Source organism: Amblyraja radiata, chromosome 4 (genome assembly GCF_010909765.2).
Source record: "Amblyraja radiata isolate CabotCenter1 chromosome 4, sAmbRad1.1.pri, whole genome shotgun sequence".
Taxonomy (NCBI): Eukaryota; Metazoa; Chordata; class Chondrichthyes; order Rajiformes; family Rajidae; genus Amblyraja; species Amblyraja radiata.
Window position 1 is genome coordinate 29,040,310 of NC_045959.1, and position 14,372 is coordinate 29,054,681.

The following is a 14,372-nucleotide window of genomic DNA, read 5'->3' on the forward strand; positions in this document are numbered from 1 at the left end:
AATATAGGTGACTAAATATATGAAGATTGGTGAATGGAAGACAAAAAAGTGCATGAAATATCACTGGACCAGAGTTGCTGGTAATCTTGACTGATGATTCCCAAGGACAATAGACAATAGGTGCAGGAGTAGGCCATTTGGCCCTTTGAGCCATTCAATGTGATCATGGCTGATCATCCCCAATCAATACCCCGTTCCTGCCTTCTCCCCATATCCCCTGACTCCGCTATTTTTAAGAGCCCTATCTAGCTCTCTCTTGAAAGCATCCAGAGAACCTGCCTCCACTGAGGCAGAGAATTCCACAGGCAGGACATTGATTTACATGCCAGACTTTAAAGGAATACCTCTGGAGATAATGGATGCAGATTATCATCAACCAAAATTCCATGGATTATGGAATTGAAGGGTAGTATTTGTAACCCCAATATTTAAGCAGAGAGAAGACAATTGTGAAAATGCTCGAATTTGTACTAAAGCATGTAATTACAAAACATCTTAGTAAGAATAGGATTGAGCAGAGTCAACATGAATTTAGAAATGGGAAATAATGTTTGACCAATCTGCTAGAGATCTTCAAGCATGTGATCAGTTGAATAGATGAGCGGGAACAGTTGGGTGTGGGGTATTTCGATTTTCAGAAAGTTTTCAATAAAATCCCACACTGGAGATGGTCGACAAAACCAGAGCATACCAAAATGTGGGAGTAACAGTAATTGATGAAAAATTGAACTTTATTTGAAGAAAGCAGAACGAAATAGATGATGACACAAAAGATTGCTAATGCTGGTGATCTTAAGTAAAAACCAAATTGTTTGAGGAACTCATGAAGGAAAGAATTGCAGATGCTGGTTTAAATCGAAGGTAGATACAAAATGCTGGAGTAACAGTCTGAAGAAGGGTCTCGACCCAAAACATCACCCATTCTTTCTCTCCAGAGATGCTGCCTGTCCCGCTGTTACTCCAGCATTTTGTGTCTACTTGAGGAACTCAGCAGGCCAGGCAGCATCTGAGGAAGGAAATCCACAGATGACGCTACATTTTGGGAGCCTTCTTCAAACTGATGAGTAGAGGGGAGATATGATGGAAAGGGGTGGGGCATGAACTGGTAAGTGACGAGTAGATTCAGGTGTGACATTTCATTTCCGTCCACAAATGCTGCCTAACTGAGTTCCTCCTGCAATTTGTACTTTTTTAACCCACAGGGGTATCACGACTGCAATGAATTTTTACGGAGCATTTTACACAGGAGAATCAAACTTACCCCCTTTTGTCGAGGCTCCAAATAAGGTGACCCATTTTATACTCCGCACATGTGGGATAGTCAAACAGGATGGGGAGTTGCCTTCAATATCCCCAGTATTGAAAACTACAATATTACTAATAACACTGGCATTCACAGAAGGAAAGCACTAACTTAAATTTATGTCAATTATTAACAAAAAGGAAAGGGATAAACCAAATACCAGGTTCAAATCTGTTAAAGATAACGAGTTTACACTTTTAATTCCAAACAAAGTCAAGGTGCGCAGGGAGACGAGTAGAAATCAGAGCACACAAAGCTGAATGGCGGCAGTATTGAGGGTCAGGGTGGAGGAAATTATATGACCAATTCTAACCAACCGAGGTCAGGAGGTCAAGAAGCTAGTTGCAGATGGATGCCAAGCTCCAGAGTTTAGAGATGTGCTTGTTCGGTACTATGGTTGAAGGCCGAGCTGTAGACAATGAATAACACCCTGACATAGGTATTCTTATTATCAAGGTGATTCAGAGCTTTATGTAGTGCAGGAAAGATGGTATCATCCAGAGACCCATTTCTAATTTCTGCAAATTGCAAGGGGTCTATGGTGTCTGGAATACTAGTGCAGATGTAGGCCATTACAATTACCAGTCTTAAAAGCACTTTATTATGATTACAAGCAGTCATCATCAAAACAGGTCACTTTACTTTTATTGGTGAGTGAAACTGAGGTTTCCTTGAAGCAAATGGGACAGAAGACTGTGAGGTTACAGAGGTTGATAAAGAGTGTGGCCAATTGATTGGCATGTAAATTCAGAACTCATTCAGGGCCTCCCGTGTGCGGACGGGATGTCGAAGAACGAGAAGCCGAAGCGAAGAAGTGGAAGCCAAGATACCAAACGGAAACAACACCTAAAAGCCAAATAACCAAAAGGGCATGATGCCCAAAAGCCAAATAACTGAAAGGACACAACGCCTAAAAGCCAAATAACTGAAAGGGCACGACGTGGAAAGGATACGAACCCAAACAGACTCCACGCCGAAAGGACAATACGCAGAAAGGACATGACGTCTCCAGGGGCGGGATTTGTCCGAGACCTTATCAACAATTGGTTTAGACCCCTGAGTCCATCACATCACTGGCCAGGGGAGACGGGAGGGTGGGGGGGGAAAGACTCCCTCTCTCTCTCCCTCTCCCTCTCTCTCGCTCTCTCTCCCCCCGGAATCCCTCCCTCTCCCAGGATGCTGTTCATTGATTTCAGCTCTGCCTTTAACACTGTCATCCCCGCTAGCTTGATCACCAAACTCAGCGGACTTGGCATCTCCACCTCCCTCTGCAATTGGACACTGGATTTCCTCACCAACAGACCAGTCTGTTAGGGTCAACAACCTCACCTCCTCCACTATAACACTGAACACCGGCGTGCCACAGGGCTGTGTGCTCAGCCCTCTCCTCTACTCCCTCTTCACCCATGACTGCATCCCTAAGAATGGCTCCAACGCCATCATTAAATTTGCCGACGACACCACGGTGGTAGGACTGATCAGTGACAACGATGAGTCAGCCTACAGGGAGGAGGTCCAGAACCTGGCAGCCTGGTGTACGAACAATAACCTCGTCCTCAATTCCAAGAAGACAAAGGAAATTATTGTTGACTTCAGGAAGAACAGAGGGGGCAGACATACCCCCATCCATATAAACGGGACTGAGGTGGAGCGCGTCTCCAACTACAAATTCCTCGGGGTACACATCTCGGAGGATCTGTCCTGATCCCTCAACACCTCCAAGCTGATCAAAAAGGCGCATCAGCGCCTTTACTTCCTGAGGAGGCTCAAGAAAGCTCACCTGTCCCCCCAGATCCTGACCAACTTTTACCGCTGTACCATCGAAAGCATCCTGACCACCTGCTTCACGGTATGGTACAGCAGTTGCACCGTAGCGGACAGGAAGGCACTACAACGGGTGGTGAAAACCGCTCAGTACATCATCGGTGCCCCGCTCCCTGCCATGGATGCCCTCCACCGAAAACGGTGTCTGAGACGGGCCGGGAAGATCATCAAAGACCCCTCCCACCCCAACCATGGACTGTTTGCCCTCCTCCCATTAGGGAGGCGGTACAGGAGCCTCAGGTCTCGTACTAGTAGGATGAGGAACAGCTTCTACAACAACACTATCACACTGCTGAACTCGGAGTCCCGCCGATAGATTTCTCCAGTCTCTCCGTCCACATTGTTTGCTTATTCTGTATTTTTATTTCTATATTGCACTATTACTACGGACTGACGCTAAACTGCATTTTGTTGTACCCATACTTGTATCTGTGCAATGACATTAAAGTTGAATTGAATTGAACATCTGCATCTGCAGTCCCTTCCTATTGAAGAAGAACCCTGACCCGAAACAACTCCAAATCCATTCCCTCCACAGATGCCGCCTAGCCCGCTGAGTTCCTTCAGCACTCTGTGTTTTTTATTTAACTCTGAAATTGAAGATAGACACAAAAAGCTGGAGTAACTCAGTGGGACCCAGCGCCTCTACTTCCTGAGAAGATTACGGAGAGTCGTTATGTCAAGGAGGACTCTCTCGAACTTCTATAGGTGCACAGTAGAGAGCATACTGACTAGCTGCATCGTGGCCTGGTTCGGCAACTTGAACGTCCAGGAGTGGAATAGACTGCAGAAAGTTGTGGCCACTACCCAGTCCATCACCGGCTCTGACCTCCCCACCATCGAAGGGATCTATCGCAGTCGCTGCCTCAAAAAGATTGCCAACATCATCAAAGACCCACACCATCCTGGTCACACACTCATCTCTCCGTTGCCATCGGGAAAAAGGTACAGGAGCCTGAAATCTGTAACATCTAGGTTCAGGATCAGCTTCTTCCCCACAGCCATCAGGCTATTAAACACAACATCAAATAATCTCTGAACAATAACAGTCTATTTTTACTATTGCACCTCATCTGTTTATTTATTGTGTATACATGATCTATGGTCTATGGACACACTGAACTTCTATCTCCCGTTCTGTATTATGTTTACATATTCTGTTGTGCTGCAGCGAGAATTTAATTGTCCTATATGGGACACATGACAATAAAACTCTTGACTTGACTCTTGACAGGCAGCATCACTGGATAGAAGGAATGGGTGACGTTTCGGGTAGAGACCCTTCTTAAGACAATCACAAGTACTCTCACCGACGAGAATTCAGTTCAGTCTGAAGAAAGGTCTCGATCCGAAACGTCACCCATTCCTTCTCTCTAGAGTCTCTGCCTGTCCCGCTGAGTTACTCCAGCAATTTGCGTCTACCTTCGGCGTAAACCAGCATCTGCAGTTCCTTCCTACACTGTTCTAGTAAATCTTGTCTGCGCTCTCTGCCGTGCTTTCGCGCTGTACAGTGCAGTGCCCAATATCCCAGCCTAAATGAAACCATTGTTTTATCAAAGTTCAACAAAACCTCCTTGCCTTTGTACCCTGCTCCTTCAGTTACAAACACGTGCAAATGGTTGGCATTGTTGATACTGCATATTTTTTACAATTTCCCCTATCACCCTGAGTGTATTTCCTATTGAAAAGCAGAATATTGTTGATGCGGTCGGTTAGATCAGACGAAAGCTGGTTCCGAAATTTGTTTAATTTCGCCCAATGCATTTGATAAAGGTTTTCTCTACAACTGACCCACTTTTCCAAACTGAAGGAAATCGCCGAGCGCAAAACGACCACTGCTGTCATATCACTGAACCGACTCAGGGAGCCACGATATTCTTTTAAAAAAATTTATATTTTTTCGTCTGTTTTCTCAATTCACACCCAAAGGACCACAAGCCTTCAAGATGCACGGTAATGTATGTATTGTGGTGGTCAAAATATAATTGTTACAGCGTTACTGTTGGTGTAAATATCTATGGAACCAATTTGTCTTATCATTTTGTTAAATCAACCGAAAGTTCCAATCACACGGGGTTTTATTTTATATTTTGTATGGCAAACCAAATTCCTCGTATGTTGCAAAACATACTTGGCTAATAAATTGCAATTATGATTATGAGATGTAGAGTATAGAGCCACTAGAAGATGGAGTGACACAGAGGCAGAATTTTCACTGTTCAACACATGCGCAAAATTATTCAACTAATCCAATTGAGATATATAATTTCCAAATATCACCCCTGATTTCAGATTGAAGCCTATGACGGCATTCAAGCCCTGCCATAGTTGCCTGGCATCCACTTGAATTCACTCTCAAGCTTGCTTTAGAATTATCTCTTGGTATCCCTGATAACCTTGTGGAGATCATACTTGGAGTCAGAAATCTTCATTACCTTTGAACAGCAATTGGCAGTGACCAGCAGGACTGGGGAGTGATGTAGAGCAGAGGGATCTAGTGCAGAGTGCAGGTGCATGGTTCCATGAAGGTCGAGACGCGGGTAGATAAGATGGTCAAAAGGCTTTTGGCACATTGGCCTTCATTAGTCAGAGTATTGAGTAAGTTGGGAGGTCATGTTGCAGCTGAATAAGGCGTTGGTGAGACTGCATTTAGAATATTGCATTCAGTTCTGGGCACCATGTTATAGAAAAGATATTGTCACGCTTGAAAGGGTTCAGTAAAGATTTACAAGGATGTTGCGAAGACTAGAGGGTGTGAGCTATTGGGAGAAGTTGAGTAAGTTGAGTAGGCTGGGTCTCTATTCCATGGAGCGCAGGAGGATGAGGGGAGATCTTATGGAGGTGTACAAAATCATGAGAGGAATAGTTCAGGTAGATGCACAGTCTCTTACCCAGAGCAGGGGAAATCGAGGACCAGAGGACATAGGTTCAAGGTGAAGGGTAAAAGATTTAATAGGAATCCGAGGGGTTACATTTTCACACAAAGGGTGGTGGGTGTATGGAACAAGTTGCCAGAGGAGGTAGTTGAGGCTGGGACTATCCCATTGTTTAAGAAACAGTTAGACAGGTACATGGATAGGATAGGTTTTGGAGGGATATGGACCAAGCGCAGTCAGGTGGGACTTGTGTAGCTAGTGATGGCCGGTGATGGGCAAGTTGGGCTGAAGGGCCTGTTTCCACATTGTATCACCTCCTCTGGCAACTTGTTCCATTGTATCACTCTATGATTGTACATTGTATCACATTGTATCACTCTATGACTATGACTGGAGGATAAAATTAGACAGATGCCTTTGGCACAATTAATCAAATACCACCCCCCTTTCTCAAACATTTTCTTTGATTCCCTGATCTGTCTTATTTACATTATAACTGTCCACTCAGGAGAAGGTTGAACAGAGTGCACCGTTATTGTAAACTGAAACTTCACATGGAAAGATTGGAAAACCAGAGCTTTGTGCAAATAATCACACTGTGTGTAGACGATCATTAACCAGAGCTTTGTGCATATAACCACACAGTGTGTTGTTAATTATCATTTTATATGTGAACGTATAAACAATGAAGGGAGGAGGGAACAGAACAAGAGATTGGGAACCAACTTCAATAGCTCAAAAATTAACTATCCTAATACTGCTAAACGTAAAGCTCTGTCCCACTGTGCGAGTTCACCCAAGAGCTCTCCCGAGTTTTAAAAAATCAGACTCGTGGTAAGCACGTAGAATGAACGTAGCGGGTACGTCGGAGCTCGGGACGTCTCTTAGCGCTAACGGCAGGTACTCGGGAAACGTGGTAACTCATGAAGATTTTTCAACATGTTAAAAAATGCCCACAAGTAAAATATGGGGTGACTGATTACAAATAACTACATTCTATATTTTGTCATAATGTGGCTGAAACAATGGCATATTTTGTGATATTTATTGAGATAGAAAGATACAACTGAGTTAGGGAAAAATATTACCTTGCAACATTCTGTACGTCTGATATTGTGAAATGGAACTCAGAGGATTACATAAAACTACAATTCAAAGGTAATGAATATACAGAGTATTCTTATTTCCATCATGAACATACAATAGTGATATAGGACACCAGGTCCTACTACGGAAAACTCACGAGCTACTACGGTAAACTCACGAGCTACTATGGTACAACTAGGAGTTAAAAAGTTTCAAATTTTTCCATCCCGAGTATATTTTACTCGTGGACATTTTTCAACATGTTGAAAAATCTTCACAAGTTACCTCGTTTCCCTAGTACGTGCCGTTTGCGTTAAGAAACGTCCCGAGCTCCGACGTACCCGCTACATTCATTCTATGCACTTACCACGAGTTTGAATTTTTTTTTAACTCGGGAGAGCTCTTGGGTGAACTCGCACAGTGGGACAGGGTTTTAAGAGAAACGTTAAGGCCCTGTCCCAAGATGCGAGTTTACCCAAGAGCTCTCCCGAGTTAAAAAAAAAAATCAAACTCGTGGTAAGTACGTAAAATGCTAGTAGCGGGTACGTCGGAGTTCGTGGATGTCTCGTAGCGGCTCGTAATGCTAACGGCAAGTACTTGGGAAATGCGGAAACTCGTGAACTTTTTTCAAGAGTGAAAAATTTCTAAGAGTAAAAAAATACTCACTATGAAGTACCACGAGTTTGATTTTTTTTTTTTTTTTTTTAAACTCGGGAGAGCTCTTGGGTAAACTCACATCATGAGACAGGGCCTTTACTATTCCACAGGGAATCAAGATGAATGCAATTTTTAACAAGATTATCAGGGAATAAAAACATTAAAACCAATTTATGTCAGTTCTGTTTCAGAGCCCATTAAATGGAGAAAGAAACCTTGTATTTCTTGAATTAACAATGAAAAATTGTTCATTAGTCTAGTCAGAAATTAGACTATTCAGAATCAGTCATCCCTTTCTTTTTTAAGAATATTAATTGCAGAGAATATGCTAGATGGAATATTCTAGACTAAGTGGGACTCGTTGGGTCCCAGTCACACGGGAGGTCTGGTCCCCCAACGCAACCCATGCCCCAACGCAATATTCTACCACTCACCCGTTCCCCCAACGCAACCCGTTCCCCCAATGCAATATTCCACCACTTATCCAACAGCTAAGAGAGGAAGAAATTGAAGAGAGTTGTGGCTGTAGCCCAGACCATCATGCAAACCAACCTCCCTTCCATTAAGTCCATCTACACTTCATAGTGCCTTGGCAAGGCTACCAGCATAATCAAGGACTAGGCTCACCCTGGTCACTCCATCTTCTCCCCTTTTGATCAGGCAAGAGGTACAGAAGTTTAAAAACACCTCACTGTTGATTCAGGGCCAGTTTCTTCCTAGTTGTTATCAGTCATCTGAACTGTCCTCTCATCAGCTTGAGTACGATCCTGAACTATCTATCTAATTGGAGGCCTTTGAACTATTTTTTAAATCGGGCTGTATCTTACACTAAATGTTGTACCCTTTATCTGTACACTGTGAAAGGCTTAAATGTAATCATGTATAATAAACTAAACTATGAAAGACTGGGATACTCACTGGAAATTGGCGACATGTACAGACACAGGAACATGGGGAAGCTGAGCGACCCATTTCAGAGTAACATCTTGGTATACAAGTAGCTTGTTATTGTGATTTCCAACCAGAATGTTTATTGTTCCTTCCAACACTACAATGTAAACAACGGAAGAAATAAATTACTTGTTTCCTCAACAAAATAAGCACCATATACAATGTAGCATTGCACATTCCTACTTCAGTTCACCAATGATCAATAACAATTTACATAAGACTATACAGAGGTTAAAACATGTTATCATTTATTTAAAACAACAAAACGCTTCAAAACATAGTTTGAATAGATTTCTCCACGAACTGCCAGAATGCCTGGAATACACACAAATGAATAGGATTGCAGTGTTTTATTTGATATAAATCGGCAATGGTTTATGGGACAAGTGTCCGATGACTTTTAAACCAAGCTGAGCAATTGAGGAATTAGAGCAGTTCCTCAAACTAATTGTATTTTCCTAATGTGTCCACTGATGATGCAGATTTTTTGTTTACCGCGAGAAAGCGTAGACCTAGTGATCGCTTCGCTAAACACTTACGCACAGTTCACATTGGCCTCCTGGTTGCCAAACATTTCAACTTCCCTTCCTGTCCTCACCCTGACATTTCTGACCTCCACTGTCAGAATGAGAACACATGCAAATTGGAGGAACAACATTTCACATTTCGCTTGGGCAGCTAAAAACCCATCGAAAAAGATTGATTTCTCTCATTTCATGTACCTGCTGCATTTCTTCCCCCCACCCGCTCTTCCCCCACCCTAGTCGTTCTTCCAGCTGTACTGTTCTCATCCTTGTATCCCTGTCGTCAGCACATCTTCCCCAGCCAACAATGGGGCATTATGGACTCCACCATTACTGAGGTCATCTGTTGCTGGCCCTCTTCTGGCCTTCTCAATCTTTCAGTCTGAAGAAGGGCTCTAACCTGAAACATCACCTATTCCTTTTTTCCAGAGATACTGCCTGAGTTACTCCAGCATTTTGCATCTATCTTCGGTATAAACCAGCATCTGAAGTTCTTCCTGCATAATTATGGTATATTTGTTGTGTTGTTCTATTTAACTTGCCTATAAAACTGCGACAAGAAAGAATTTCATAGTTCTGTTCCAGTGCAGTTAACAAATAAACAATCTTGAGTAATCTCTTGATTCAGTGCAGAGTCTGGTTGATTCTTCAGAGTATTGAATGGCAGAGGAGCCACCTTGTGGACAAGATGTTAAATTGAAATCTAGAGTATGCTTTAAATACAGTAATATAGTTACATAATACGTTTACTGCAATACGTTTTGGGGACTTTCTGATGGTACGAAAAGTGTCACACAAGTTCAGGTTCTCACTGGGTTGTCATGATAATATTTTCCTCCGACATGCAAAAGTTTGAACATATCTCTATCAATACAGCCTGAAAGGTGTATTTGGCTTGTAATAAAAACAGAATCATCAGACTGTTTCCAGAAAATGCGAATTTAAATTCCTTGTCCTCAACTTCATGCAATTCCACAGCCCTATCTGATCTTCACATTGATACCAGAGTCCAACATGCCAAGAACTATAAGTACCTATCAAAATTTGCCCACCACAATAGATCATTGGGGGATGCATCTCGCTGGCTCTCCACAATAACAATCTTGGACAATAAAAAACATAGGTCATGCTATTGTTTGTGAATTACTGATTTTCTGTCCCCTGTCACCTGACTATCTGAAGGTGCTGGGGGTCTTGTGCGCAGGGGAGGGAGGGGGTGGCGATGCATGCAACACAAATTAGTTGGAGCGAAAAGCCAATGTCATGCAAAGATTGGGTCTGTGGAAGCAGTGGGTGGCATGGGCAGCCGGGGCTGTCAGGGAGGCGCTGTGTCGGTAGGTGCATCCATCGGCCACCGTTTGGTCCATCTGCTATAATCTAAATTGATTAGAAAGAAGTCCGTTAAAACAAGGGTTTACTGTACCTAAAGTGTACGGTATGAAGCAGCTTGGATTGTACTCCAGCTTCTTCATGAAGCGAAGCTGCCCATTTTCTTTGAAGCAGTAAAGGTTTCTCTCACCAAGTACTAATATGGAAGCAGAAGCTTGGTTCAATGATGTTATGTATATGTCTAATGCTTGTTCACCAATGTTCACCATCCAGTCCATCTGTAAATGCAAAGAGATGCACATCAGGTAAAAGAAAATGGTAACATTGTATCAACTCGAAAATACTTTCCTGGTCTTGGTTACACTGATATTTAACCATGCTTTTTATTTTAAGAGAAGGACAGAGATTAACCATCCAATGACCCGAGTAATAAACCAACACCCTGAATAATAAACATTAAAACAAAAAAAACATTAACTCTATGAATGGTGACTCAGAGTTATAGTTGCTTCCTTACAGCACCAGAGACCTGGGTTTGATCCTGACTATGGGTGCTGTCTATACAGTTTTTGTATGTTCTCCCTGCAATTTGCATTTGGTTTTCTCCGGGTGCTCCAGTTTCCTCCCAACCCCCAAAGATGTACAGGTTTGTAGGCTAATTGGCTTGGTAAAATTCTAAATTGTCCCTGGTGTGTGTAGGATAGTTTTAGTGTGCGGGGATCGCTGTTCGGCACGGACTCGTTGGACCGAAGAACCTGTTTCTATGCTGTATCTCTAAACTAAATTAAAGTAGATAAAGGTCCACGTTCAAAAACTATCTAGAAATTAGGTGTTTAGCAAAGTACAGATCATTTGTATGCTACCAATACATTCAAAAACAATTCTCCTGAATACCTTTAACCTTTCCCTGTATCTTCATGTTGGTCTGATTAAACCTGGAAAAATATTTGTCGGTATCAAATTCACCATCAACTTGCATTTAATCATGCTCCAGTCACCCCCCGCCCCCAGCACAACAAACACACTGAATGTGTTCAAAAGCAAGATAACTAAAAACTCACCGTGATTCTCTTCCCAGACCCTAACTTCTGCTGCTCAGAATCGTGCCTGCTTTCTGCATCTGTGGCCACAGCTAGCACCTGATACCTGATAAGAGAAAACACAATTCTGCTATTTAAATGGAAGGTTATGAAGATGTTCAGGACCAAGCGTGGAGGTTATTTTCAGTAACACTAAATGCACCACACACTCAGGCAATCTTCTTCTTCTTCTTGCGTATGGCGTGCACAGCCTAAAGTTGTAGGACAACTTGTTCTATTTGATCTTACTTGATTGTGCATGCCAGGTTGATTGCATTCGTCGAAACAGGGCAGACCACGTGAAGGTTGCAATCTCCCACCCCACACACAGGCAATAAGAAAACATATAATTAAACCCATTGGCATATGTATCACAAAATAGAACTTTGGCAGACGCCTTCTGTAGCAATTCAGATAAAAAACAAAATTATTTCCAATACTGCGCACTCTTCTTAAAGAATTGTTACTTTTGAAAACTTATTATCAATGACATTTCTTCTGCGTGATGTCTATTCTCAAGCAGTGGCAATACTCTTGGTGCTCCAACGTTAACATTTTAATCTCCAAGGATAATTTTAATTAATAATTTCTCCCTACTAATTCTCACTTGGACGGGATGGTTTATCAATTGTCCTGTGAATTGCCACTAAAAACTTTGTAAATATAAAGTTAAGGTTCCACAAAATGTCAGCATCATATTTAAAATGCCACGAGGAAGACTGCTCTTGCACTACGTTTGCTTGTATTGACGATTTATTGGTGAATGAGAAGAAAATAAAAAAGAAAAAAAGGTGGAGTGTGACCAGTGTAGATGCCGAGGGAACTGTACAAAGACACTTCTAATTACCAGTTATTTGAATGACTTAAAGGAATATTATGCTCCAATTTTAGGCAGAAAAGTAAGAGCAAGAATTAAAAGAATCAATAAGGGAAAATTAGTAATGGTGCAAATATGTGTCAGATGAAGATGAAAAGTAAGAACAATAGAAGACTGGTACAAAAACAAATCAAGGCCCAGTAGGCAGATGCCTAGAGGGAAAAGGCAATCTCTGTTTGTCTAAATAGAGGAATTGACTCTCCCCTTTTGAATCTTACAGACGACAGGTGATAACCATGTCTGTACACAGGCCAATTACAGTGCCAACTCGATTTTTAAGTTTGCAGATGATACCACTGTTATCAACCAGACAAACAATAATGTAGCTATGAGGTAGAGGAAAAAGGTTGGGAATCTTGTGTCGTGGTGTCAGAACAACTTAATCTTTAACATTAACAAGGTGAAAGAAATGGTAATTGTCCTAAGAAATTGCAGGGTGCAATTCATGCTTCTTCATTGGTGTGTTGCATCATCTTCATGGTGTGTTGCATCAGGAAGTCTGGAAATATCATTAAGGATGCCTGTTACCTTGGCCATTCCCAATTCTTCCTTCTACCTTCTGGGAGAAGGTACGGGAGCATGAAAACTCAGATGTCCTAACTTAAAAACTGCTTTTTCCCCACTGCCTTCACAATCCTCAACCAATCACCTTTTTCACACCCCTTCTTGGAGGTTCTGCCGTATTCTTGCTCGTAACTTTACATCATTCGGTTATTCCATTTTGGCATTTTAATATGGTTTTGCATTGCTTCGGATTGCACTACAATCTTTTCACCATTCAGCTGCTTTGCACTTGTTGTTAAAGTTATTGTTGTCTATCATTACAGTACATACTATTTACGATACGAGCTTCATGTAAACAAGGAATTGCACTACACCCTGGTGCATGTGACAATCAACTGATCTGAATCTAGCCAGGGGCAGACTCTATTCATCTTTTGATATGGAGCAGAAAGCAAAAGATATCAAAATAATAGAGAAAATCATTGTGTACGTGTACACAGTATACCATATTTTAAAATACAATTGCACATTTTATGTGTTTCTGCATTAAACGCATAATGCCAACGCAATCTTTGTGTTCTAATTTGTTTCAAGGATAAATAGAATGTTCTTTAGCAGAGTACTAGATCTAGGCACATTGAGCTGAGAAACACATGGGCACTGTGTTCATGGTGGCTGTGATTTAAAAAAAATAGATTTTATTGTCCTGAAAATATTTTCAGGAAATATGTCTTTAATGGTATTATGGACAGATTATGCCAAAATATTTCAAATAAATAACCAAATCAATATAGTTCAGTAATAAGCTTCCTAAATACATCAGCCGTTATTTCTTCCAATATTTCTTCCATACAATGGAATGAATTTTTGATGATATTTCCCAAACAATATTGCAGAGTGTCATATGTTACGGGGGAAACCAGGAGAATGAGGTAGAGAAGGTTAAAATGATCAAATGGCAGAGCAGACCTGATGTGCTTAATGGCCTCATTCTGCTCCTATGTCTTATGAACTTACAAAATAGAAAGGTTATTCATTTGGATTAATTATTTTTCTCATCAATGTATCAAAACATTCAAGACACGAAATAAATACTCACTTGTAACTTTCGACTTGTCGACTTGAGGAGACAGTAATGAAGGAATCTGTCCTGCAGCAGTATTTTAGTGGGCCTGGCAAAAGGCAACCAGGCAAGAAACGCCCAAAAGCAAAGCTCTCCTGCTCAAAGAACATCAGCATCCCATCCATGAACTGAATGCAAATTAAATCACGACCTACGTTTAAAACAGCACCTTAAAATTATATTTCAAAATGGCAAAAAAAATATTTAATTATCGCACAACAGGATTTTACCACATTTTC

The 14,372-nt window shown here is 41.6% G+C and overlaps 1 protein-coding gene across 5 annotated transcripts in view; it reads right to left on the minus strand.

Moving 5' to 3' along the window:
• The window catches only part of bbs9 (Bardet-Biedl syndrome 9), a 375,470-nt gene that overhangs the window by 326,308 nt on the left and 34,790 nt on the right, over nucleotides 1-14,372 (minus strand). For all 5 annotated transcript variants that reach the window (XM_033019150.1, XM_033019148.1, XM_033019149.1 and 2 more), the window contains exons 6-9: nucleotides 14,110-14,284; nucleotides 11,612-11,696; nucleotides 10,645-10,828; nucleotides 8,665-8,794 (exon numbers count right to left, since the gene is read on the minus strand). In XM_033019150.1, coding sequence (XP_032875041.1) covers nucleotides 8,665-8,794; nucleotides 10,645-10,828; nucleotides 11,612-11,696; nucleotides 14,110-14,284 — 574 coding nt within the window. The remainder of the gene's footprint in view (nucleotides 1-8,664; nucleotides 8,795-10,644; nucleotides 10,829-11,611; nucleotides 11,697-14,109; nucleotides 14,285-14,372) is intronic.